This window comes from Ascaphus truei, chromosome 2 (genome assembly GCF_040206685.1).
Source record: "Ascaphus truei isolate aAscTru1 chromosome 2, aAscTru1.hap1, whole genome shotgun sequence".
NCBI classification, from domain to species: Eukaryota; Metazoa; Chordata; class Amphibia; order Anura; family Ascaphidae; genus Ascaphus; species Ascaphus truei.
This window is the reverse complement of record NC_134484.1, coordinates 302,755,739-302,783,276: the sequence shown is the minus strand read 5'-3', so window position 1 is coordinate 302,783,276 and position 27,538 is coordinate 302,755,739. Positions and strand designations below refer to the sequence as shown.

Below are 27,538 nucleotides of genomic sequence, written 5' to 3'. Positions count from 1 at the left end.
AATACCCCAGCTCATTCACCCATCTCACAGCTGTATGTCCACGGAATTCCTGCTTGGACTTACAAAAAATACCTCCTGCCTTACATTTAAGATATGCAGTTTTTACACAATTTATTAAAACAACATGTTACGTTTGTGTTATAACTGTAAAAATGATATGTATGTGCATGTAGTGGTTCACTGTATTTGCACCTCAAAAATCAGGTTTCTGGGTGCTTTCGTTCTAGAATTAGTATTTCTCATTGAAATGCCAGCTGCTAGACTGCCATCATGTGTCGGTTAGAGGGTATGGCAAGCAATAATTTTTTCCTTTTAACCTGGCAGGCAGGGAACGGCCTGCAAATGGGGAATAAAAATGGCTGGAACAGGGCAAACACAGTAATGCATAGCAAATCAGTTTAACCCCTTCCTTCCCCGTCAACCTCCGCCACTCAAGACGCAGGGACTGCCCGGACTACCCCGTCCGGTGGCTGGGCTGACCTGCCAGCTCTTGAAGCTAGTAAGTCCTGAGGGCAGTCCTGGCGGGAAAGGCCATCAGCATTGCCATGCTCACTTCCCTTCTTGTGCTGAATGGTAAAGTCCCACTCCTGTAAGGCAAGACTCCAGCGCAAAAGTTTAGCATTTCCCCCGACACCCTCTGTAACCAACTCAAAGGATTGTGGTCAGTTATTACCATGAAATGTCTGCCATACAAATAAGGCTGTAATTCTTTAGAGCCCACACTATGGCCAGACACTCCTTCTCAATGGTGGCATATGCCACCTCTATGGGCAGCAGCTTGCGGCTCAGATACACCAGTGGGTGTTCACTGCTCTCCTCCCCCACTTGGCTGAGTACAGCCCCAATGCCATAGTCCGAGGCATCAGTCTGCACCAGTAACTTTTTTGCATAGTCTGGAGCAGCAAGTATGGGAGCGCTGGCTAGTGCAGTCTTTAATGCCTGAAACGAGACCTCACAGGCAGGAGACCAGACTACCAGCACAGACTGTCGCTTCTGGGTCAAGTCAGTCAGGGGTTGGACAATGGCGCTATACTGAGGGACAAACTTTCTGTAGTAGCCTGCGGTGCCTAAGAAAGCCATGACTTGCTTCTTGGTTTGGGAATGGGTCACTGCACTATAGCGTCCACCTTAGCTGGTTCTGGCTTAAGATGCCCGCCACCCACTTTGTGCCCTAGGAACAATACCTTTGCCATCCCTATTAAGCACTTGGTGGGTTTCAACGTGAGTCCCGCTTCCCTAATCCTGGCTAGCACTGCAGCTACATGCACTAAGTGTGAGTCCCACGAATTACTAAAGACAGCAATGTTCTCCAGGTATGCCCTTGCAAACCCTTGCATACCTTCCAGCAAGCGATTGACCAGGCATTGAAAGGTAGCCGGTGCATTTTTCATCCCGAATGGCATCACTAGAAATTCATAGAGGCCACTTGGGGTAATAAATGCAGACTTCTCTCTAGCCTCCTGGGTCAAAGGGATCTGCCAGTACCCTTTACTGAGATCCATAGTCGTCAGATACCTTGCCCCCGCGAGTTCATCTAACAACTCATCCATGCGGGGCATGGGGAAGGCATCTGACACCGTGCCCGCATTGAGCTGCCGGTAGTCCACACAGAACCGGGTGGGTCCATCCTTCTTAGGCACCAGGACTACTGGACAAGCACAAGGGCTCTGGGACGGTACAATTACCCCTAGGGCTAGCATCTCTTCTACCTCCCTCTCTATACTGCCCTTTACCTCTGCTGACACTCTATAAGCGTGCTTATGCAGAGGTCTCAGATCCCCTGTCAGCACTGGGTGATCTGCAATGTGTGTCTTCCCTGGCTTGTCTGAGAACAGAGCCCTATACTTCTCTAGCATAGTCCCGGCTTCTGCTCTCTGCCTGACACTCAGCTGAGCCCCTATCTCAACCTGCTCTACGGTACCTCCCTGCCTAGCCTCCCCCAGGAGATCAGTCAGAGCATTGCTCGCCGGATCCCACATCGGTGGGCTGCAAATGGCCAGCACCGACGCCACACTCGGTGCTATGTACTCCTTCAGCATGTTGATGTGATAAGTCTTATTTCTCACTGTCAGCATCTACCTGTACAACATAGTTGCACTCGTTCATCTTTCGCAGTACCGGATACGGTCCCGACCAGACAGCCATTAATTTGTTCTCCCGAATGGGCTTGAGAACAAGTACCTGCTGTCCTGGGATGAACTCTCTGCTACAGGTATGCTGATCATACCAAGTCTTCTGCTTGGTCTGAGCAGCCCTACGGTTGTCCTGTGCCAACCCCCTGAGCATCTCTAACCGGTCTCTGAGATCTATCACATACTGAAGCACAGATGCATCAGTAGTGGTAGCTTCCCCTTCCCATCCCTCACGGAATAGATCCATAGGTCCCCGTACCCTGCGACCATATAGCAGCTCAAAAGGAGAAAAGCCGGTAGATTCTTGCGGGACCTCTCGGTACGCAAACAGCAAGTGCTGCAGGTGAATCTCCCAGTCTTTTCCCTCTGCCTCTATAAATGTTCGCAGCATCTGCTTCAGGGTACCACTGAACCTCTCACATAGTCCGCTGGTTTGGGGGTGGTAAGGGGTGGAAATTGCATTGTTTCAAGGCCTCCTGGCACCTGCGTCAGAAGCCTGATGAAGTCGCCAAGAGGCCTTGAAACGTTGTCCCTATTTTGCATCTTTAACAATGTGTGTTTGCTGAAGGTTTCTTTCCTTGTGTGTGCTGATATTATTTTTCCTCTATTGCTGTTTTCTTTAATATATATTAATGAAGAAACTTGGTGAGACAAAAAGGTAAGTCTATCATGTACTTCAATTATTTTATTTTTTTGGGTGCTGATATAGCATGTTTTTTATAGCAACCCACGGATTCCGTTGGTCTAGAGACGCACTATGTCTGGCAGATCCATCTTCGACTGGTGACCGTAAGCACCAAGCCCGCAGCCAGCTTGCTTGACACCAGGGCGATTATGACATTGGTCTGCAATGATCTGATTGTTCCTGAGGATTTTTGCCTGGCCAGCATGTCAATGTAAAGATGGCTGATGCAGTGCTGGAGTCCGACTTGGCTCTTGAGCTATTTGAGTGGCACAATGCCTCAGATCTAGAATACGTATTTTTCCAGCAGGGGGCACATCTAACCCTAACTACCTTAATACTCCAATTGGCCTGCAAAAAGACAAGTCCTCTATACCTATGATTCAGCTGTTCATTGCTAGTTTAGCTACACAAATAAAATGCAAGCAGCACAGATGCCTCTTAACCCTCCTCAATTCACCAACAAATAATAAATACATTGGGAACACATCTAAAATCATACATAACATCATACCCTTCCCAGGCAAACAACATCTGATAACTACAGTGTTTACAGTGATTAAAGGTTACTTTGAGAGAAAGAACAGTGTTATGGGAGACCAGTACTTTTAACACCTTTACCTTCCGGATTAATTCACAAGGCAGAACAAGGTAGTGGAATAACATTAGGTTTATTCTGGAAAAACAGCAGACACACAATGAAATACAAAATACAGTAAATACACACTTAACTGGGGGGAGTCTCTAGCCTCACTAGGTGCAGGACGCCTGCTTTAGAAGGCTTACCCTGACCGCTCCATGACCAGAACACCAAGGTACTCTTTTCGGGAGAGAAATCTGGCTTTCCCCACTGACCGTGACTTAGATGAAAAGTAGAACGTGGCCACAATCTGAGAACATGTCCTCAGCTAAGCTAGGCTTCTCCGGCAACTCCCTGCCTAGTGCTTTGCTATTCGGAGAAAAGCACTTTTAAAAAGCCCGCCAACGCCTAACCAGACCAAGCCTCAAGATAGTCTGGTTCTCTGATTGACCAGTCCCCTTACATAGACCTTGCTGTTCTATGTTCAACATGGAGAAGGGGCTGGCAACCAATCAGAGCACGGATTGTAGCTGTAACAGCCAATCCGAGCTGGGGTTTCGTCTTGCTCTACGTGCCAGAGGAGGGTGAGTTTGTCGAGGAGACTGAGGATGCCGGCAAGCGGGAAATTCAAACTGGCCAATGGGAATTGTGCCCATCAGCAACGGATTACCCTTTCCAGCTCTATACCTCCTGCTGGGTAGGCTCCTCCGAGTCTGGAAGTACACGGGAGCCCTTGTCTCCGCACCCGGTAGTCCGCTCTTCCCCTCTCACCAAACGTTTCGATGCCTCTCAACTTCCCTTCTTCTCCTTGATCCCCCATCTCTATGCAGACATCCTGGCTACTTATTGGAATACCAGGACTGTCTGTATAGAGATGAATACACTGCAGGAGAAATGTAGCAAACACAAATGGTAGGGAAAAAAATCGAATTTAATGAGAAAAAATGGACACAGCTCAGAACAGTACCCCTACTTTTAAATATAATAAAAGGTTATATTTTTTTGGGAAACACATACATAGGCAATCCCAGTGCTTTTCAATAAACATTGGGGTCACGGGCAGTTACACTGATGAAAGGTACAGCAGAATCGGGCTTACCCATAATTTATAGATGCCTTGATGCCCATTTAGTCGCATTCATCCCTGGGCAGCAGTAAATGGTTTCTGAAGCCAATTCACCAGAACAAGTTGCTGGCTGCCTGGTTTGGCTTGTACACAGTCATCCAGAGGGTGAACAAGATGAATTGTGTGGTAGGTCTGTACGAAGATAAGACTAGGCATCAGGCCTACGACATCAATATGCTGAAGGCATATTTTTCAAATGAGCCAACGGGGATGGTCATTTGCAGCCCACCTCAGGGAGCCAAGGCAAGCCAGGCTCTGCCCAACTCCTTGGGGAAGCTCAGCAGGGAGGATCTGCATATGGAGATTGGAATCCAGGTAAGAGATTTGCTAGGGCGATACCAGAACCTGTTAACGGACAAGCCAGGCAGCACAAATATAGCTGATCATCGGGTCAATACCGGTGATAAGTAGCCCCTCTGCATATCTATTTATGGGGTGGAGGCCGAGGTTTTGCACGATATAGAAAGGGAGATTGAGACAATGCTGGAACTACGGGTAATCTCACACTCTCAGAGTATTTGGGCATCGCCAGTAGTCTTGGTGCTGAAGAAGGATGGCACCACCAGATTCTGTGTGGACTACCGGTAGCTTGATGCCCAAACCGTGGTCAATGCCTTTCCCACGCCCCGCCTGAACGAGATCCTGGATGAGTTCGCGGGAGACTGGTATTTGTCCATGTCCACCTTGGATCTTAGCCGGGGCTACAGGCAGATCCCATTGACCCCAGAGGCTAGGGACAAGTCAGCGTTCATCATCCCGAATGGCTTATACAAATTTGATATACTGCCATTTTCACGAAATTCTGGTGAAAATAGTTAAGTACAGCTGTAATCTTGTGAAAATGTTGTGCCCAATACTATTTTTTCGCAAAGTCAAAGCACTGTGGGCTCTCAAAAAAGGTTTGCAAAACCTGAAGAAAAATAAACAAACAAATTTGCTAACACAGTCTGAAGATTTTTGCACATCTATAGCAGTGAGTAACTAAGGAGATCAAACAATTAATGAAATTATCATCACTAGTAAACTATTTTTTTTTCTTTATTATAGATATGCAAGTTCTGTGTAAGAATAAACTTTACAAATACAAGGGAAACGTGATCTGCTCTATCACACGTTAACAACCCAAATTGGCTCATCCTTTCGTCCAGTCAATTGTTTCATTAAAAGAACCACAAGTATGTAGGCATGTGAGATGAGCTGTTTCATGGACGATTTCAATTGCAATATCATTGGCAAATTCATTTGCTTATAACACAGACATATTATTTAGCAAAAAACAATTATATTCAATTATACCTAGTAGTATACTCCTTCCTATTTCACAAGTAAACTTTACTACTTTTTAATTTTATTACGCCTATCTCACTTAGTCTAAGTATTTATTGTCCCCAAATCTATTTTAGCACATTTTCAACATATTTACACAATATATTGACACAGACGTAGGATTTATTTGGAGAGGCCAGGAGGATTGATGATACAGAGAACAGGTTTCAAAAGAGGTATATTCCGCAAAAAATAATAATAATAATAATAAAAAATCAGATTTGTATCTACAGTATAATACAACCATGAAGGTAAGGATTGAACGGAAGCTTCTACATATGTACAATATTAACAATCTAACCTGCTCCTTGCTTTAGCAATTCTGCAGCAGAGTTGGCAGCTGTCTGTGGAATGGTTTCTGCTACCTCTTCCAATGGGTCTAAAAAAGAAAAATGGAGTGTAAAACATGAATTACCTAAAAGGTACAACTAAAACACAGTTTAAAATCAAAGCAGGTGAACAAGTTACATAAACTACCAATTAGTTATATTTGCATGTCCTTACCCAGAATCCCTGGCTGTAGGGGAAACATTCTATGCAAAGAGATAATGGGGAAAAACAGGGTTGCAGACATGTCTAAGACATTGTATGTGCTCACAAGTGGTAGTTTTATATTCTGAAAACCAATACAATTCTGGTTATACACCAAATACTGTACTTGAAACACATACAGTACATGATACTTGTATCCCCGATTTGCATACAAAAATGTGTTTTACCCCATGGCTATTGCAATATCTTGCATATTACAATTAAAGATGCATGCAACATATAGCTGGATTAGTTTCACCAGGCTCCACACTACTTATAGGGAAATTCCCATAAGTAACATTTTCCTGTATTTGCTTCTTGTGTAAAATTAGTCAGTTACTAATTGTTTTTTTTTAATTAGAATGTTATTCTTGTTCTTTCACATCACCTCTTTGGGTAATGCTGGCAGCATAATTAGTTTAAACAAAACATTAGATGGGAATACCCTAGAGCAAGGGGGCGCAAACTTTGTTCCCTGCGTCCCCCTGCCGGCGGTCCCCTCACTCCCGCGCCCCCCTAACCCCCACTTACCTGCGCTCCGGCGTCATGACGTCATGTTGCCATAGCAACGTGACGTCACATGACCTCGCGGCGTCATTTTGATGCCGCGTTGCCATGGCGATGCAGGAAGGAAGCCGCCGGAGCCTAGGTAAGTAAAGGTTTACAGAGGCCCTGCAGCTCCCCAGGCACTTAATTTAAGTGCCTTCGGGAAGCGCGCGGGGCCTCTGTAAACCCCACGCCCCCCTGCCGACAGTCTCGCGTCCCAGCCCCCCAGTTTGCGCACCGCTGCCCTAGAGGACAAATCTCTGTCTATAAAGCAGTTTACAAACACTCACATTACAAAAGAGAATAGATAAATATAGTAAAAACACTCCAAAGCATTGATATCTATTCCAGAGAAGTAGTGTAAATCCATTTCAAATGTCCACTACTGTGAATTTTCTAATAAATCATCTGTACCTGTTCATTGCAACTCTGAAAATGCTGCGGTAGACTGGTCTGTAATTGGATAACTGTGGGTGAGTTTTGTTAAATGTAATAAGTCAGAGTATCTACAGTATATTTCACAAGTGTCTGTCTGTAATGCTACATCGCCTACGACCATTTTCCAGGGTAGTTATTCAATGGTTGAATTTCCAAAATGTTTAACTTCATTTAGGAGAAATGGTTTTAGTCTCCACTCTCCGATCACTGGCTGTGTTTTTTTTTATAGGAGGCCCATCGACTGGCAACGTGTTTATCTATGCCCCTTTGAGAGTATACATAACCATATTGACTATCAATGCACTTTTTTGCAAATGCTTTCGCTTGCCCAATGATTGCCATAGTGGTAATCCATGCCAATATTGTAGGCATGGTTTACCACTGTGACAATCAATGGGTTTATTGACAAATATTTTTTATTTTATTTAAATGTAATGTCTTTTATTTTGTGGTTGTTTTTCATTTTTAGCTTGCCCATTCATTACCATAGTGGCAAGCCAGGCCTATATAGTGGGCATGGTTTACCACTGTAGCAAAAAATGGGTAACTAGGGTGGGCAGTGGGAGTTAACCCCTTTATTACCATAGCAGTTAATAACTGCTAAGGTGATTAATGGGTTACAGGCCAGTAGTTGGTTTTTAATTTTTTATTTTACTGTCGGTGCCCACTGAAGATGAGGAGCACAAGGAAGGCCTTCATCCTGTTAGGGTTAAGTACAACTTTTATTTACCATGTGCTGGCTAATTTATTATTTTTTTTTAATTGGCAAATGTGCTATTATCCAGATCTGGAGAATACGAATTTTGCCCACTTTATGTGTTTGGAGGGGAGGGGGTTATAGGGTTGTTGTATTTTCATGTTTATTGAGGGTAGAGGGGGCGGGTGAAGGGGGTAGTTGCCCTGGGAGGAGGGGGTGAAAGCCTCTCATGTGACTAGTGGCAGGGGTTAACCCCTTCATTACCATAGAGGTTACTACTGCTAAGGTAATGAGGGGGTTAACCAAGATTGCAAAAACTTCCCAGTAGGCCAAACCACATACCCTGGAGCAACTACCCCCTTCACCCACCCCTTCTACCCCCAATAAAACAGGTACTCCGGTTTAACCTCTTCAGTGTCTTAGTGGCGAGCAACGAAGGTAATAAAGTTGCTTTTATTTTAATAACAAAGTATTGAAGCAGGGGGTCGCCTGAACTGAACAACATTAATTTTTTGCCCTGGGGACCTCCTGCTTCCAGAGTTACAGGCCCCAGTATCTCTATGCATTGTTTAAATGTTCCGGCACATGACGCTGGACATTTAAATATGGCGGAGATACTTATCACCCCATACCGGAACCTGTAAATCGGGAAGCAGGGGATCCACGGGGCTGAAATGAATGCGGTTGAGCTCGAAGACACCCTAATTCCATACTGTACTGTGTTATTAAAATAAAAACAGTGCGATCGCCTGTTAGTGGTGAGCGGGGAGAGGGACTACACCTTTAAATGTAAGCCTATTGTTAAGAATGTAAATTCTTCAGAGTACAAATTTCCTTCTCAAACTATTTACAAATTCACAAAAAACATTAGAATAAGCTAATAAATTAAAGTTATAATACAAAAATTCACCTCTATGTGATTTATTTTAAATTCTGTGCTTGAAAAGGTTTACACATACGTTTTGCTTTTAAACTATGCATACCTTTGTCAGGGATGAGTAATTTGCAAGGCAGTGCCAGTGGAGTAATGGAATGTTGATAAACCAAAGCTGTCAAACTCCCTGTAGTTAATAAAACAACATAAATAAGAGATGTGTGTTAAAGTATTACATTGATAAGATAAAGAAAAATATTTGCTAAAACATTGATTACAACCCAAACAAGCATTTGTTCTGCATTACTCTTTTGCACTGACTACTTTTTACTAAAATATTTAATGGAAGTGGTATAAATTTCCAAGTGACCTTTAAAAGGTCTACTATCATATTATACATTTCAATCTTGTTCCAAAGTAAATTCATGACAATGTGTTTCTGAAGCATTTGGTCTAGTATTGGAGTGTTGAGTTAATGCTGGAGCAAACCAGATTATGTTATATAGTAGGTTGACTAAAGTACCTATATGAGAGTTATTCATAGATGAAATGGGTACATGAACTTTCAAGACATTTCAAGAATCCTCCCCCCCCCCCATTCTACAAACACAGAAGGCTAAAGAAAGACTGCAATACTAAATTACAGTAAGAATATTGTTTGAGGTGTAAAGCATTAATGTAACAAGACTTGTACATAAAATATACATGACAAGTAAAAGATCAGAAACACAAAATTGCAGTAAATAACTTAAAACATTAAAATATATAATTCTACAGTATTATTCTATTAGAAGAGCTCCGTTATAGGACAATCATACGTTCCTTATATAAACAGAACATTTCAATCTTTTTGTTGCTTCAGCCTGCAATTTAATGGTTGGTAAACTAGAAACCATAGCCAGGAAATTCCCGTAGTACCTATCTACTAAGAATTTGAAAAAATAGAACGTTTGGAAACAAAGTTTTTGATGACAACTGTTAAACTCCAATCACTGTTCCATTATTAAAAAGCAAACCATGTCTCACAGTGAGAACTGAAAATGTTACCTAATTACTATGCTCTTTAAGAAGTACAATGACGTCACAAAGATTTGGAAAGATAAGTTTTTAGGATTTCAAATCGAATTCATTTTGTAAAAAGGGCATGGATAAAACCAGTATTATTATGTTTAGGAAAAAAAAATTCAGCAGAGATTCCTGTCCACAATTGACTATAACCAAACGAACAAAGAGCAGAAACCTAGAATGGGCACTCTAAACACCTGAAGGGTGATATGATGGACACATTAAAACATATACTTTATTATCCAAATTAAAATAATGGGAATTAAAACGAGAATTAAACCCTCCGATCCTATGAGTATGAACACTCAATTAAGTGTTCTGGATCAAACTCGAATACACTGCACTTAAACAATAAATCGTGTACTGCAGTATGAACAAGTGGGTATGATAGACCACTGTTCACTGTGAACCAGGGTGCCGCTAAAAACTCCACTGGGTAAGGCCTGAGACCCGCTGCGCCCGGCGGCACGGGCGGCCACACGAGCGTTCCCCACCAGCAGGGGAATCCTTCCGAGCCGGTCCCGGTCCCCCCTGGCTACACAGCTCACTACACGCTGTGACGCGTCAGCCGCTAGGGGATTCAAGAGAATTGTAATCCCTAGCGTCGACGCGTCACGTGGTGTGGCTGTGAGCCAATGAGGAGGGGAGGCTTCGGGAGGAGGAGAGACTTCGGGGAGCGGGGAGGAGTGTGGAGGGAAAGCAGCGTGAGTGCCTGTCTGTGTGTATGTGTGTGCCTGAGTGCGTGAGTGCCTGCCTCTGTGTGTGTGTGTGTGTTACACATACCAATATTTACGGATGCTGTTAATATTTGGAAAGAAATAGATGATTCTGAAGGGCTCAAACACAAGATCATGAGCTTGGATGTCAGGACGGGGTAGCGGGTCCCTCCGCTTAAACCACGCCCCCTCCCTCCCACTCCAGCCCCGGCTCCCTACAGACCGCATATCGCGGTCTGTGTATGTCAGCGCCCCGCCTGTCTGCAGTGCGGGCGCGCTGACTGAGGGAGCGGGGCCTTAGCCTAAGTGTGTGCTAGTATACAAACCCTGAGATAATAATATATAGCAACTTGACAAGAAAAGGTGGACCCTAGCCGGGTCTGCCAATGTGCTGAGTGGCAAGGTATCTGACTAGATGATACGGGTCCTAGCCACATGTAGGTATGGCATGATGGTGTGGGGTCACGTTGCTTAAAGGTGTTAATGACCAGAAAATCAGGGTCTAAACAATATAGTTCAGTTCCACTGGGTATACGATAAACCCTAGGTGAAGTGAAGCTGAGTTGAAGGGATCTCCAAAATTGGTCCCATTTCAGCTTAATGTGGAGATTTAGAATTCTAGGTATACACACTTCATACACAAGTAGGACCGAACAGAAACTCAGTGTAGAGTCTGTTCAGGAACCCCTCAGAGGGAGACAAGCTTGCAGATACTGTGATTACTTTGCAAAAATCCTACAGGGTCGACCTCAGTAGGCGATTGGTATCTGTATAATAAACGGCACTGACCCAACACCAGCTCTGTTGTCAAAGCTGGTCTCTAAAGGATCAGTACTATATGAGAGGTGAATAGGTAATAAAACATGGTAACGGTGTATTAGTATACAACCTACTGCTACTGTGTAACAGCTCCTGGTTAGCTAAGCTCCCTTTAGATCATCCGATCTGTAAGGAAACCCATTTGTTAAACAGCACGCAGCAGTTACTGGCGAACACTGCTGCCAGCTGACTCGCGGGTAGGCATGCGAGTCTTGCGCGTGCACCCGTCTGCAGACGCGCACGTTTCGCGTAGCCGCTTCCTCAAGGCAAATTCAAAGGCGGAGGCACCCACCAGAAAGGTGAGTGACTTTATACCGCTGCGCTTATGGTAATTTGGTCCCCTTCACTTGGTACCACCCCCTGTGCATGACGTCAGGATCCTCTGACTGCACAACAGATGGAAGCATCGGTGATGTGAAAAGCCACAGTGTTAACACTACAGTGCCTCAAAGATTAATGCTTAGGCCATACTGTGCAGATATACTGCAGGCTAGCATGTACAGGTACTGAGGACTTAATAAAGGTCCTGTGTATTGTGTGGACAAGTGATGGTATCTTAGTGTAGGATAAAGTGCTTTGTGTATTATTTTATTTTATTAAAGCATCCTTCTAAATGCATATAATGTTTAAAAATGATATAAACACAGATCCTAGGGTGTTACCCATGTCCAAGATTGGAGATGAGTAGATCAGGAAAGGTAAAAATTCCCAAAACCCACAAGAGAGGGAGGTAAGGAATAAGGTGGACGGGGTGGTGGTGGGGGGTGTTGTGTACTGTCTCAAATAAATGGAGAGTACATGAACCCCTCATTCAAACCCCTGGGGGACAGGGTACCCAGGGTGTAAATCCACCTGGCCTCCATCATGCCATACCTACATGTGGCTAGGACCCGTATCATTTAGTCGGATACCTTGCCACTCAGCACACTGGCAGACCTTGCAAACCCCTGCATCCCTTACAGTAATTGGTTGACCAGGCGCTGAAAGGTAGCCGGGGCATTCCTCTTCCCGAATAGCATCACTAAGAACTCATAGAGGCCATTCGGGGTGATGAAGGCTGACTTCTCTCTCACCTCCGGGGTCAACGGGATCTGCCAGTACCCCTTACTGTGATCCATCGTGGTCAGATCCTTTTCCCCCGCGAGTTAATCTAATAACTCGTCCTTATGGGGCATGGGATAAGCATCTGGCACCGTCCCTGCATTGAGCTGCCCGTAGTCCACACAGAACTGGGTGGTTCTGTCCTTCTTAGGTACCAGGACTACCGGACAAGCCCAAGGGCTCTGGGATGGTACAATTACCCCTACGGCCAGCATTTCTTCCACTTCCCTCTCTAAACTGCCCTTAACCTCTGCTGATAAGCGATAGGCATGCTTATGCAGAGGATGCAGATCACCTGTGAGTACAGGATGATCTGTGATATGGGTTCTGCCAGGCTTGTCCATGAACCGAACCCTATACTGCTCTAGCATATTCCTAGCATCTACTCTCTGCCTAACACTCAGCTGAGTCCCGATCTCCACCTGCTCCACTGTACCTCCCTGCATAGCATCCCCTAAGAGTTCAGGCAGAGCATCGCTTGCCTGATCTCCCCATCGGTGGGCTACAAATGGCCAGCAAAGATGCCACACTCGGTGCTATATACTCCTTGAGCATATTGATATGATACGTCTTATTCCTATCCATATCTATCTGTACAACGTAATTGCACTCGTTCATCTTCCGGAGTACCGAATACGGCCCCGTCCAGGTAGCCATTAACTTGTCCTCCTAAGTAGGCTTGAGAACAAGTACTTGCTGACCTGGGATGAACTCCCTACAATGGGCATTCCGGTCATACCAATGTTTCTGCTTGGTCTGAGTGGCCCTACGGTTGTCATGTGCCAACCTCATGAGCACCTCTAACCGGTTCCTGAGAACTACTACATACTGAAGCACAGACGCATCAGTAGTAGTAGCCTCCCCTTCCCACCTCTCACGGAATAGGTCCAGAGGTCCCCGGACCCTGCGGCAATATAGCAATTCAAAAGGAGAAAAGCCGGTAGATTCTTGCGGGACCTCTCGGTACGCAAACAGCAAGTGCTGCAGGTGAATCTCCCAGTCTTTCCCCTCCGCCTCTATAAAGGTCCGAAGCATCTGTTTCAGGGTCCCATTGAACCTCTCACACAGTCCGTTGGTTTTGGTGGTAAGGGGTCGTGCGCTGGTGCTTCACCCCGCACGCATCCAAGAGGTCCATTGCTACCCTCTGGAAGGGTTCCCCGATTACCGGTAACGGGTTCACAGGACCGGCAGAAATCTGCAACAGCCCTTGAGGTTCCCGGCCAGTGGTAACGCTGCAACAGCCGGGCTCTCGTCCGAGTTACCCCGATGCCTCGGTACGCTTCTGGGGTGAGGGAGTACTGAGCCAGCAACATGTTTTTCACGTGACCATAGTCATCGCCATCCTCGTCTGGGATAGCCTGCAGAGTCTGTTTGGCCAGACCAGACCACAAGGTGTTAAGTCACATAACCCAGTCCCATTGTGGTACTCTGTACCGTCGACATTGCATCTCAAAGTTCTTCAAGAATCCATCAATATGGTCAGTACCATCCACGAATTTGCAGAAACTGTGATGGTTTATTCTGGGAATGTCCTGTTCCCGTTGTCAAGGTGGGAGTGGGGGATTCTTCCCAATGCCACGGCCAGCAGCTGGATTCGCTCTGCTGCCGTAGCCCCCTCCCCCCATATGGTCAGGAGCGCTGTGAGCACAGGGGTGCCTAGTTCGGTCACTGCAACGCCCGGTCCACCCACTGGTGCCAAGCCACCAATATTCAGGTGGTCACTTGCTCCCTCCCCATGTTCTTGCAACTCCATAGCCAGATTAACCTCCTGAACTCCGTGCTGGCTGCCGCCCGCTGCAACCGCGACTGAGGGACCATGCCCCTCCGGTGGAGCTATTCCGGCTTTGTAGTCCTCCAGGTTTGCTCCAGCTGTCCCTTTGTCCGACCGCCCATCGGCATTCCATGGCCCGCACATTTTTCCACGACTTGCTCTCGCCCCCAGGATCGTAACCGTCCTGCACGAGCACTCATGTTGGGATGTTTACCACAGGTATTTGGAATAAGGGGATAGTGTTATATCTCTCGTGCCTTACGAAACAAGTGTGAGTTATCACTTGTTTGAGGAGCACGCAATCTACGAGTACCCTCACTGTGTTAGAGAATCCCTCAGTAGACTATAACACAGGTTCAATCATGTCCCGCCGCTGTCACCAGTAAATCTAAGCCTGTCACGGTAGACCAGACTTAATTCACGCCGAATATACTGGGCACTGATTGAACAGGACAAAATGATAAAATAAACTGAAGATTTATTCCCTTTCGGGCAAACACAACACTGTGTGTCCCCCTCCCCGGCAACGCCATGTCTAGGGCTGAATGGCTGGGCATTGTCTAACCCATAGGAGGGGTTGATAGCAGATATTTAATGTTATCAGGGCCATCCCCACTCCTTATGGTTCTGCAGCTTGTCCTAAATGCAAATTTATCTGCAGGCACCTTACCTGATTAAATCAGATGCCCCTCCATACAAATGTACTCACATGCAAATCCCATTACAAGTCTGCCATCTCAGAAATTAGTACATATAGTCACATAATCTCCTGAGCACTTTGCAGGGCTGACTCCCAAATTACATCACAGTGCTTACCTATAGATCAAAAAACACTTTACCTCATTTGCCTGTTTAACTAGACTTGGGAATTGAATTTACAGGGAATAAAAGTGCTTTGGAATACACATACATAGTACATTATACCTTAACCCTTTCTCTTCCCACACGAATTAGGGGTAACTAGCCGGGAATAACCCCTTTATTACAGGCCAGATTACCCCTGATCGTCAAACTCATATATTTCAGGTAATTTTCTGTGCAGGGTGGGAGGATGGTTTGGTACAAGATAGAGATCAGCGGCTTGGAAAGGCAAGTTTCCTCGTATACTGTAGTAACAGCTTACTTATTTTTGGTTAGTTGGCGATTAGTGAAATGTAGAAATGTTTTGGATATATCTAAACGTTTGTGTGTGTGGAATCTGAAAAGACTCTTGGAGTTGTGCATGGGATTTAATTTTTTCCCACCCAAAAATAGTTTTTTAAAGTCTGAGGATCCCCATTTTTACCCACTAGTTATATATTTTGTGGTTCACAACCTGTTCGAATAGTGGGTTGCGGTTAGGCCATGTTTTATGCCAACTCTATCCCATAACTAACGAATGTTTAATGGTTGGAAGAATGTTGCTGTCTAATCCCGTGGCCTTTTTCTGTCCACACAACTGTGTCTATAGGTTTGGGATCTATATGTCAGAGCGCTAATTGTGCCATCTACGCTGCCAGATAATAGGTGTTGATGTGGGCACTGCCAGACCAGACCTCCCCTCAATCTTTGGGCTGGTTAATACTGACATTTATGAAGGATTTTTTTTTATTCCAGATAAACCTCTTAATGTTATTTTGTAGATCTGTGATGTCTTTAACTAAAGGGTATTGGAAGAATCCTATACAAGTACAAGATTAAAGGCCAAACCATGATATGGAGTATTTTGACCACTCTTCTAGGTCTTTTTAAAGCTTCACATACATATAAAAGGGAAGTTAGCTTAATAGAACGTATCATATGTCCTGGTTATTTTAACCCCAATTTAAAGCAGACTCTTTTTTTTCATTCGAAATTAACAGATAATAATTGTGCTAGATTATGAGGTAAATTCATATATAGAGCTTCCGATTAATTATTATTTATTTTTAGTCCTGATTTTCTTGAATTTGTTGATGTTATTAAACAGATTTGGCATGGATTCATTAAGTGAGGAAAATGTCATCGGCAAAATGGCTACATTAGTACTCCTGATTAACCAGTTTTAAATCTGAAATGTTTGGGTTCATTCTGATAACTATGGCTAGGGGATCGATAGCAAAAACAAACCGAATGGGCGAGAGTGGCCAACCCTGTCTTGTACTATCTTTTTATTTGGACTCTGTCTGAGGGATAACCCGCATTGCGACTCAGAGCTACTGGGGTGCTATACAATAACCTCACCCATTTAAGAAAGTTACCTCTGACCCTGAAATCTTCCCTTACCGAAAACATATAAGCCTAATCTACTCTGTCGAACACGTTCTCAATATCTAGCGTTAGTAGCAGTGTCTGAATTTTGTTCACCTGCGCTATGTGCACCAGATTGCTTACCCTGCGTAAAATATCCAGGGGTTGTCTATTATGGATGAACTCAACCTGGTCTGGATGTATAATTCTTAGAAGTAGGGTGTTTGCTAAAATTTTAGCCAGCATTTAAGATCTGTGTTAATAAACGAGATATGTCTATAGAGACAAAAGTCTGGCAGGTCCTTCCCCTTTTTGTGTATCAAGGTAATCGCCGCTTAAACATTTCAGTTAGGATATTTCCACTGTCAATAAAGCTGTTAAATAGCCTTGTTACTGTTGCGGCTGCCTTTATTCTAGAACTTACCCGGAATTGTTCGGGGCTGTTTGCTTTAACAGCCGAACTTGGCCGCGCGCCAGCCGCATCTCCGTTCAGCGTTAATGGCGCTGAACAATGAAAGAGCCCGCGGCGCCGAAAAAAAAAAAGCCTGCGTCTGCCCGCGGTTTAAAAATTCCTGCGGTGGCGTCCGATTTAGACTAAAGGCGGCCGGTAGGGGACTAGTGTTCCTGCAAAAACATTTCTATAATATAGGTCTGAGTACACATCGGGGGCCAGGTGCCTTTGCAGGCTTTAAAGATTTCAGGACAGCCGTCACTTTATCCTGTTAAAGGGCCATTTAAATATCCCTGTTAAGTTTTTGTTATTTTTGGTATATTGCAATCATGCAGCCTTTCATTCTTAGTTTTTTGTTATTCTGGGTTTTGCACCCGTCATGTAAGTCACTGTAAAATCTAAGAAATTCAGACATAATACTCTCGTTTATGTGTAAGTATCCCAGCTTGGATGGAAAGGATTTGTGGCTACTCTGTTTGTCCCTTAACTTGTGAGCCAGTATGGTATCATGCTTATTGTTTTTTTGGAAGAAGAGCTACTTTATCCATCCGAGGGCTTTTTCTGCCTGCTCTGACGAGAGTATCCCTAACTTTTTTCTTGTAACTTCTAGTTTGCTAGTTATCTCAATATCATATTTTTGTTTATTACAAGCTTTTAAGTCCGTCAGTTCTCTAGTGAGACCTGTGATTGTTTTTAGACGGGTTCTTGTCGATACAGCTGTGTGTACTGTCCACTGAGTGTTTGATGAGATCTCCTTGTTATTATTTATTGCAAAGTCCATGTCTAGTGCTTGGTTTACCTTCTCTATAGTTTTCGGAACGAGTTGTGAATTATTAAGCCTCCAGGAATGGAGTGATGGAGGCCTACCCCAGGATTCTAATGTAATTTCAACTTGTGAATTGAAAGACCAGGTGATCGGGTGGATCTTGGTGCTACTGACTTGAGAGAATGTGAGCCCGTCTACAAAAATATAATCAATTCTCAAGTAGGATCTGTGTGGACTAAAATAAAATGTGTAATCTCTATGGTTTGGATTCATGATCTGCCATAAATTAAAATATGTGATGATTCAGGTGTTTAGCTAGCTTTTTTTTCTCTTTTTGTTGGGTCTAATTGTCAGTTGAGATCCTGTGGATCGATCCAAATCACTGTCTAACACCATGTTCACATTGCCAGCTATAAGTATTTTCCCTCTTTCTTTGTTTTACCTAGTGATTCGAAAAAATCCTCAAAAAAGGATTTTGAGCATCCATTGGGGGCATAAATATTGTGGGAGAGATCAGTGAGTTGTGTACAGTGCCTTACAAAATAAGGTATCTACCATCTGTATCACTTTTTTTCTAGAACAAACAGTATATGGTTTTTAAATATTATGGCTACTTCATTTTTTTTTTTTACAGATTGTGAGTAATTTTTATCAAAATATGATGGTTTAGATTTGGCACTAAAATGTGTTTCTTGCAGAAACAATATGTCGGCGTTGAGTTTTTTTTTATAGTCTGTAAATGCTAATATGTGCTTTTTTGGACTATTGAGGCCTTTGACATGTGTTATGAGTTTATATGACATATATTTACAGTGGAGAACTAGTCATATAATTGCAATCTGTTTACGTATTTCTCTTAAATACCTTATCAGCTCCTGTGGAACTATATATGTTTTTAAAGATCTGTGGTATTTGTTATTTACCAAAATATGGTTCATTTGGACATCCCTTCAACCTTACTCCCTTGTGAATGCATTCAATCAGAAAATGTCTGACGAGTTCATTTGTCAAATCCCCAACTGTAGCAAAAGAGAAAAAAAGGAAAACAGACTAAATTAGTTACATTAATGCAACCTACGATACAAGTGATATATATATATATATAGCAAATGGAAATATTACTGTATGCTTTCACCATTCATCCAGCACACAGCGCTTCCACTGCAGCAAGGGATTCTGGGAAATGACATGCAAATGAGCACACAGTGCCACCTTTTGCTTCAAAACCATTTAACATGGTCCCCTATAAGCTTAAGCTTGCTGCATTTCACAGCATTGAGCACAGCCTGGGTTAAGATGCATAGCCAGTAAACCCACCCACAGACAGCTGTTTCGACCTTAATGGGTCTCCTCAGTGTGGGGTTGGTTATACTGGCTTTGCAAAATGAAGCAGGGATAGGTTTCACACATTTAGTTAAGGTATGTATGTTTAAAACAGAAAGTGAATCCCTGCGCTTCTCCCTTTGGGATAGCAATCAATGGGGAATATATAATTTGGGTTATGGTGGGTAAAAAGGTGACTAAAAAAAGCCCTCCACCGTATAGTATATACCTAGCATATACAAATATTACTTGTGAGCACATTCACATGTCTTAGACAGGTCTGCAACCCTGCTTTTCACCATTATCCCCTAGCATACAGTGCTTCCACTGCAGCAAGGGATTCTGGAAATTACATGCAAATGAGCACACAGTGCCACCTTTTGTCTCAATATGTAAATCACTGTAATGTTACATTCTAATTGAATAATTTGGAAATTGGTATAGCATGCAAAAAGATTCATAGGCTGAATAGAAATTTAAGGATGACTAACATTCTGAGGTAGCGATGCTAAAATAGTAGATACAATCAGAATTAAAAAGGAATGTCTTAACATATTTTCCTGCCTTATATTCCTGATTGCAGACCCCAGGTATAAAGCTATGCTAATACATTGGATAAGATCAATATTAAGCAAAGGTGGCTTCAAAGCTCTCACTGCCCTATAGTCATGATTTTATCAGATGGAGCCTGGGAGAGACAGGTTTTGTTTTGCCCCTATGCCAGTTCCAGTGGATTGGCTTGATTATTTAAAAAAAAAAAAAAAACATTAAAAAGGGGAAAAAATGGTAGGTAGATAAAAGCATTCTGTCCCTCTGCAGATTTAGGAAAAAGATACAATAATCTACAAGATTGATAAGAGAACACCGGGTATAGTCCAGGCTTTCTGAAGATTGAACATCTGATACTTATGCCTCGGACACTCTAAAACACGGGTGGCCAACTCCAGTACTCAAGGGCCACCAACAGGTCAGGTTTTCAGGATATCCTTGCTTCAGCACAATACAATTTGTTGATGGATCCACTGATGGAGCCACCTGTGCTGAAGCAGGGATATCCTGAAAACTTGATCTGGTGGCCCTTGAGGACTGGAGTTGACCACCCCTGCTCTAAAATACTTTTTCTCTATTCAAAATATTCTATAATTTTGGAACCTTAGCTTCATCAGCACTTGTTGTTAAAATAACTATAATTTAAAAAGGAAAACTATAATTTAAAAAGGAAAACCCCCAATTCCAGAACAAGTCACTTATGTCTAGATTCTCTAAATGATTTGAAATTACAAATTCAGAGCCGATATTAAGCCCACGGTTGTGCTTGTGCCATCTAAAACATTAATCTGTCTGTGCATTGAGAACAAAGCATTACATATGTTTGGTGGGAGTGATTAACTTAATATACAAATAATATTACTGCAATGTTGGAAATGTACAGAAGTGACTATCAGCTACAGAACAAGATTTACTTGGAGCATGGTTATATCTGGCAAAATAATTACTGCCTTCTTAGTAAACACTCCAACCAACCACTGTACTATTTTTTTCTCTAATCACAATGTACATGTAATAAGATAAAAATCTCCTAGCATTTCAGATAAAGACATACTGTAAGGGGAAATATGTAAATGGTCGGAAGAATTAAATTATCCAAGTGGTGATAATTATTGAAAATGGAAAGCAAAAGGCAGTTCAGATATAGAATAACATTTAGAACCTTGCCAACATGGTGGAAGACTTAGGCCTGGGACATAGAGGAGCAAACAGCGCTGAGCCACACTCCTGCTCTGCCTCGCCTGCTCCAAAATGGGGCTTTTCCCTGTCCTTGCATGCGAGGCAGCGAGCGCGATCTGGGGGCAGGGGCGGGCCAGGAGACGGGGCTAGTCCCCGCTCCCATTGGATGGGAGAGGTCCCGTGACCACTCCTCCGCTTCCCCGAGCGGCAAATTTCAAAACTGCCTGTCTCAGGAAAGTTTCTCAGCCTCCGCACGCATCAGCACGCATGCGGAGGGAGAAACTATAGCCGCGCTGATGAGATGCAGGGGCTTTGTGCATCTGCTCAGCGCGGCTCAGCCCGCCTCAGCGAGCTTAAAACCACTATGTCCCAGGCCTTAAGGTAAATCAAATTGCTATTGGAAAAGTGTTCCTTATTTCAGTATTGATTTAGCTTCTCTCCAATGAGATTAAGTCCAGGTTGATTTATTATCACCTTGATTGTTTTCTTCAGGAGTTATTATGCTTTCATCTGACTGGTTAATCACTCTAATACCCACTCCATAACAGGGTCTTACTCCAGAGTCTCAATCACAAGGACTATTGAAATAAGACTGTATATATTCCTAAATCATTGGAGCACCTAATTTCTCATATAAATCAAAGCTGGAATGCTATTACTTCATTTTAATGCATTCATAAAACATCACTATACCTTTCTTGTTTAGCTGCAATACGGAAGGAGGAGGTGTAGCAACCTTCATAGCCAGGCCATAGGCTCCTCTGAACGAATGGCTATCTCTAACAATAAAAGAACCTGGTTCTTTGTCCTTCAGAACAGCAATAGCTGAATTACAAATGGGAAAAAATAAATACAAATGTTTTATCATATATATGACACAAAATTGAACAGTATTACATAACAGACTGTTAACGAATAGTAAACAAACGACAACATGTATGCTATATTAAAGAGCTATAATATAGAATAGCATGAACCCAATTACTATAAAATATAAAACAGGATAAATAGTTAAATCTACATTAGATCCTAGTTTTTATTTCTTATTCTGGTTAGTATTTTTTGCTTTTAGCGATGATGTTCATTATGAAACTTGAATCTGTCTGTAAAAAAATCCATAAAGCGCCAAAACTCAGAGGATTTTTACCATTCCTAAGATACATTAAGGCCAAGAAAACACATCTGTACAATCAATTACAAAAACAGCTTGCATAAGTTTATAGTATTTGATAGGTATACAATGATAAATGATAAATAATAAAAGTGGCCAAACTGTTTTGTTGCAAAGGTATTCTAAAATGTATTAAAGTAAACATGTCTGATATATTAAACAGATGGTATCTAAACGTTGATAAGCGCTTGGAAAAAGCTTTAGAAAGACACTAGCTTCTATGAGATTTCAGAGCCTGCTGACTTAACATGTATAAACAAGCATGAGGTTCTACAAACAAACCCATTGATGACAGAATGTTATGCGCTTCAAGAATGCTTTGCCCGTATGGACATGTATGTGAGAAATAGATTAAATTATAATTTGACTACATTTGTTTTTTTGGTTGACCCATTTTGGAAGGGTGACTGGAATGCGTTAGGAGATAATTTCTATGCAATTTGTTAGCAGAAGTTTTACACAATAATTATAGTGGTTTCAGTGTTATCTTTAGAATTAAAATTGCTTACCGATATTGTTTTTCTCCATCAAAAACACAAAATTAATAATGTTGAATTATAGTGTTTCAATATACCAATAATATTCATATTTGTGTTTCTTTAACACCAACAGATCAGCAAAGTCACAACATTAAACAACACTCAGTTAAAGTAAAGGCTTGAACACCTCCCTAGATATATTTTATTTTTGAATGCAGTGCTATTTTGATGTCTGTTAATCCAGCATCCTCAAATAAAGTGCAACAAATAAGTGATATAAAATAATTATTTAAAAATGCTGCCTGAACACTAGCTGTCTCCCAAATCGCCCAAAAAAATAAATCCAAACCAACAAGTAAAAGTGTTCCTGGCGCGATTGAAAAGTGCAATACAAAGTGCCAATATTCCAAGGGATTAACTAAACTGTGTAAAACTGTGTATCACTGGGGATATTGGCACTTTGTATTGCACATTTCAATCTGCGTCAGGAACACTTTTTGGTTTGAATCCAGCATCCTCCCCTTTACCAATTTTAACCCACAGGAATATTTGCTTGCTCTTTTGGCATAGCAATATATTCTTTGGGAATACACTGCATACATCCATGCTTTATTTATGGTATACATACCATAAATTAATGTGTCCAATTTAGCAGCCTATAAACATCCCAGGTCTCTTTGGCCAGGCTACTTAAGACAATGCGTGAATAATAAATAAACTGTGAATGCAAGATGTCTGCATGATATAACCATATCATCCTGGTTTTCGGCTAGTACCAGCAATGAAATTGTAGTCTTTAGGAGAAGAGTCCTATTTTTGAAAAATTGTAAATTCTTCCTCTTCTCTGCTCAGATGGCATTTGCCCATATACCCTTTTTGGTTTATTGGAGAAATTTTTTTTAACCAATAGGCCTGGGTAAGAAGTGAGACAATCCTAGGTAATACTAAAAGTGTTTGGGACCCCATGAGTACTAGTTCCTGGTAACTCCACGTTTGTATACATGGCTGGCACCAATACAAGCGGATCTACTTAAAAACATAGATGGCAATGGTAGAAAAAAATCTATTTTAGTTATATGCTAGTGTTAGCCTACTTATTGCAATCTGGTATACACAATACACATAAAACAGAAAAATGAATTCTATAGTCATATAATACCTTGATCTCTTGAAATATCTGGCTTATACCAGAACTTGGAAGTATCTTGAACAAATTTCACTGTCAAGTGCTTATCTATTGAGTTTTCTGTAAAACAAAATGACAAGGCATAATTAAAGTTCAAACAATCCGTATGTTGTACTGTACATTTTGAGTGTCATTACGAAAACACTATTGTTAACAGTAGCTTGCATAGAATTACAGTGTCTCTTCTTTAGAGAGGCATGACATGTATTTAGCACAATGCGCTAAAAAATGTATGAAATGGTTTTCAAACCTCTCAAAATGTTAGAATTATTTTGTCAACACATACTAAATGTATACATTAAATAACACAAACAAAACTTTAAAAAAAACAAGCAATAAAAAACAATGAGCTGTCTAATAGAAAAATAACAATTGCATGCTCTATTTTCAGTAATCACTGCCCGAAAGTTAATAATGAGAATCCAGAATTAAAGAAAAAAAAATGACATAAAACAAAATCATGCAATCATGAAACCCCTATGATAGGCAAAGATTGCTGCTGTGCCCAATATCACATAAAATACCTTTTAAGTAACCAATATGTGATGATTAAATATATTTTTAACCATGTGTTTATTGGCTCCATCTAAAATTGGTGTCCTGACCAAAATGGTATAGGTGGAATTAATGGCAATCCTTTATACTGTATATTCACTAGTAAAAGCTTCCATCAGTGAATTCACAAAGGTTAAATACACTAGTAACCATATAGTGTACTTCCTAAAATAAACCTCACCTAAACATATAGCTGGATAGTACACAGGAAAATCCCAAACTCCACATACTATAAATAATGAAAAATGTAGATTGAGATTAGTAAATATATAACAATTACAGAAGAAGCTTAAAGCAGTAGTCCAAGCTGCATTTTTTCCTTAATTTATTCCCCCCCCCTTTAATATGTGCATCAATACAACCCACACAATGATTAGTAATTAGCTAGGTTGCTGATCGATCCGTTCTCCTGTGATCGATCAGCAAAGATTCGGCTCAAGGGTTCACTAAATGGCTGCCAGTGCAGCAGAAGAGGACCAAAGATGCAAAGTTCTGTGGGGAAGATCATGTGACCAGGCAGTCACTAGATACAATTGGTGCACTGCTACATAGGGGGCAGAGTTCAAAAAGGGGTGTGCCAGAGCCTGTTTCAGAAGAGGAAGGAGGCGTGACTTTGCAAATGGTTGCTATAGAAATACAAAATGCTTGTTACCTTATACTGTACTACTAAAAATGTAATTCAGAGTAGTTTTTTTTTTTTTTAAATGCTACAAGTATTTTCTCATAGCACAGAACTGATTAAAAAAAAAAACACATGTAAGACATTGCTGCAGCTTTAAGATATACTGCTGGTAAAAACAATAATGTTGGACTATTAGAGTAACTGGCTACTGAAAGTCCAAACAGAAAACAATACATGTACAGTAAATGTCTCATTGAGTCCCCAATACATGATGTTGAATGACTTTGATCAAATCTTGCAGTTCGAAATATGGTGGACACTAAGTCCACCCTGTAGCATACTGTAGATAAATTGGAGACGACAGTGAAAATGACTTCACTGATTGCAAATTCATGTATATATTCCATAGTATAGACCCGTGTTAAGTTCGCCTATTCATTTTTTGCTTGGGACGCCAACTTTAGGTGGAGCCACTTAACACAGATGGTGCAATATATATTTACTCATCACACACTTGTTACATACAACATATTTTATGCTGTAATCCTGGCTATCACATGGGTTTCACACAATTCTTATAATAAATGTAATACATCATCACACTTTATAAGCTTTCTTTTTCTTTAAATCTAACCAGTTAACATGAAATATTTATTTATTTATAAAATGTTTTACCAGGAAGTAATAAATTGAGATACCTCGTTTTCAAGTATGCCGTGGGACAAATAAACAAACACATTCTAGTGTTGGCAGATGCATAAACTTCATAATAAGGATTAAGAGAAAAAAAAATGCACTATTACGGATTATGAATATTCCAAATGTGAGTGTGTGTGAGTGTGTATATATATATATATATATATATATATATATATATATATATATATAAAAAAAATAATATATATATATATATTTTTTTTTAATTACACATGCACACCGATAGGGGGAGACCTTTAGTGGGTGATCTACGTGATCCAAATTCTATTGTCCAATGATTTGCGACATTGAACTATATGCTATTATTTTAATGAACGCGTATTACCCCTTTATAGCAATTTCAGTACTGTATATCACAGAGAAGCACTGAATACTGTATCAATGACTTGATTACTGAATTGAAAAAAGTTAATTAAGACAGGCTTTGCTGAACAGCCAGGAGCTGCAAACATACTGTACCAACCTTATGTGAATTATCATCTCTGATAGTATTTTTAAAATAGGTCTATACAATGTGGAAAATGATGTACTGTACTGTACTATATCTGAAAACTTCATTGTGTGAACTAATAACTTTAAAAAAATACCAAAAGACTTAAGGCAAGCTCCAAAAAAAAATTACAAATACAATAAAAGCAACAATGTTTTCTTAGAGGCTATCTACTGACAACTACAGTAACTGAGGGATGAATGCAGCTACAGTTGTATAGATGCAGTAATCAAGCCTAGGTTATAGAAAGGATTTTTAAAAATACAAAAAACTGATTTTGCCTTCAAGTCCATCTTGTTTGCATTACTGAAATCTCTCAATGGCTTCCTTTCTGTGGATGATGTACCAAATTGTTTCCATAACTTTGTTGCATATGAAACCCTGAATGCAACTAGGTCCTATGCGATTTAGAAACTTCAAACCCTGTCACACAACAAAAATTATATTGCTCTATATACAGTATTCCTTTGCGAGTCAAAAGTTATAACGCCACTTTGTTTCCATTTTTACAGTTTTGCTTATCAGATATACAGCATATAGAGCTGTCATTTTTTTCTATAAATGACTACATGTTCAAAGAACTTTTTAATTTTTTTTGACAGATTTTCTTCTACATTGTTTATGAAACACAAATGTATGTTATTTATAAAACAGGTTTTCATCCACCGTAGAAATGACCCACAGTCTTGTCTCAAGTCTAATTTATAGGATAAACAGAGCATTTATTTTGCCGCTACTAAAATTAATAGTTGGGTTACTTTTTACATACCAGTTCATTCTTGGATCCTCTCAATACAAAAATAATTAACCAAAATGTGATAACAAAATAGTAACTTTTATAGGGTCATGCCCCCTGCATGTCTATTTTATAAAGATTTCTTCACAATACCATACAGTGGAATGGATGTCTGATTTCACCTCTAATCAGCTCACCAATTAAATGGTGTATATTATTCTTTCAAAATTAGCCAACGATTGAAATTAGCATTGTTGCTAAGCCCCTCAACTAGTAACATTAGAAGACCACAAACCTCAAGACCTTAAATAACTGTCATACGTTCCTTTGTAGTCTGCATGGAAAACAGTTCTGTGCTGCCTTGTGGTGTTGAGAAAGTCTGCTGCAGGGTTTGGGTCTTTTAAATTAAAATGACTTCACAAACAGCTAGGGGAAACAAAAAATAGGGATGGTAATCTGCTTTAATGCAGAAGTCCACATTGATCACAGTTTATTTTTTTGGTTTGTTTACTTACTTTAAGAGATTATAACCTCAAACACTAGGTAAATCATGATTTTTAACATTAAAAAAAAGGACACGCTCTTGGCCCAAAATACTAACATTATATGAGTTCAACTCAGACTTCTGGAGGGGATTGCTGCTTTACAGGTCATGGCAATGAGCTCACTTTCAAAATGGGTCATATTGGGGGTGGATTTTTT

At 41.3% G+C, this 27,538-nt stretch overlaps 1 protein-coding gene across 1 annotated transcript in view; it reads right to left on the bottom strand.

Moving 5' to 3' along the window:
- Positions 1–27,538, bottom strand: part of TNS3 (tensin 3) — a 458,389-nt gene that overhangs the window by 13,562 nt on the left and 417,289 nt on the right. The window contains exons 31-35 of the mRNA XM_075588602.1: positions 23,690–23,776; positions 21,574–21,705; positions 18,753–18,848; positions 9,042–9,119; positions 6,148–6,225 (exon numbers count right to left, since the gene is read on the bottom strand). Of these exons, the coding sequence (XP_075444717.1) occupies positions 6,148–6,225; positions 9,042–9,119; positions 18,753–18,848; positions 21,574–21,705; positions 23,690–23,776 (471 nt within the window). The remainder of the gene's footprint in view (positions 1–6,147; positions 6,226–9,041; positions 9,120–18,752; positions 18,849–21,573; positions 21,706–23,689; positions 23,777–27,538) is intronic.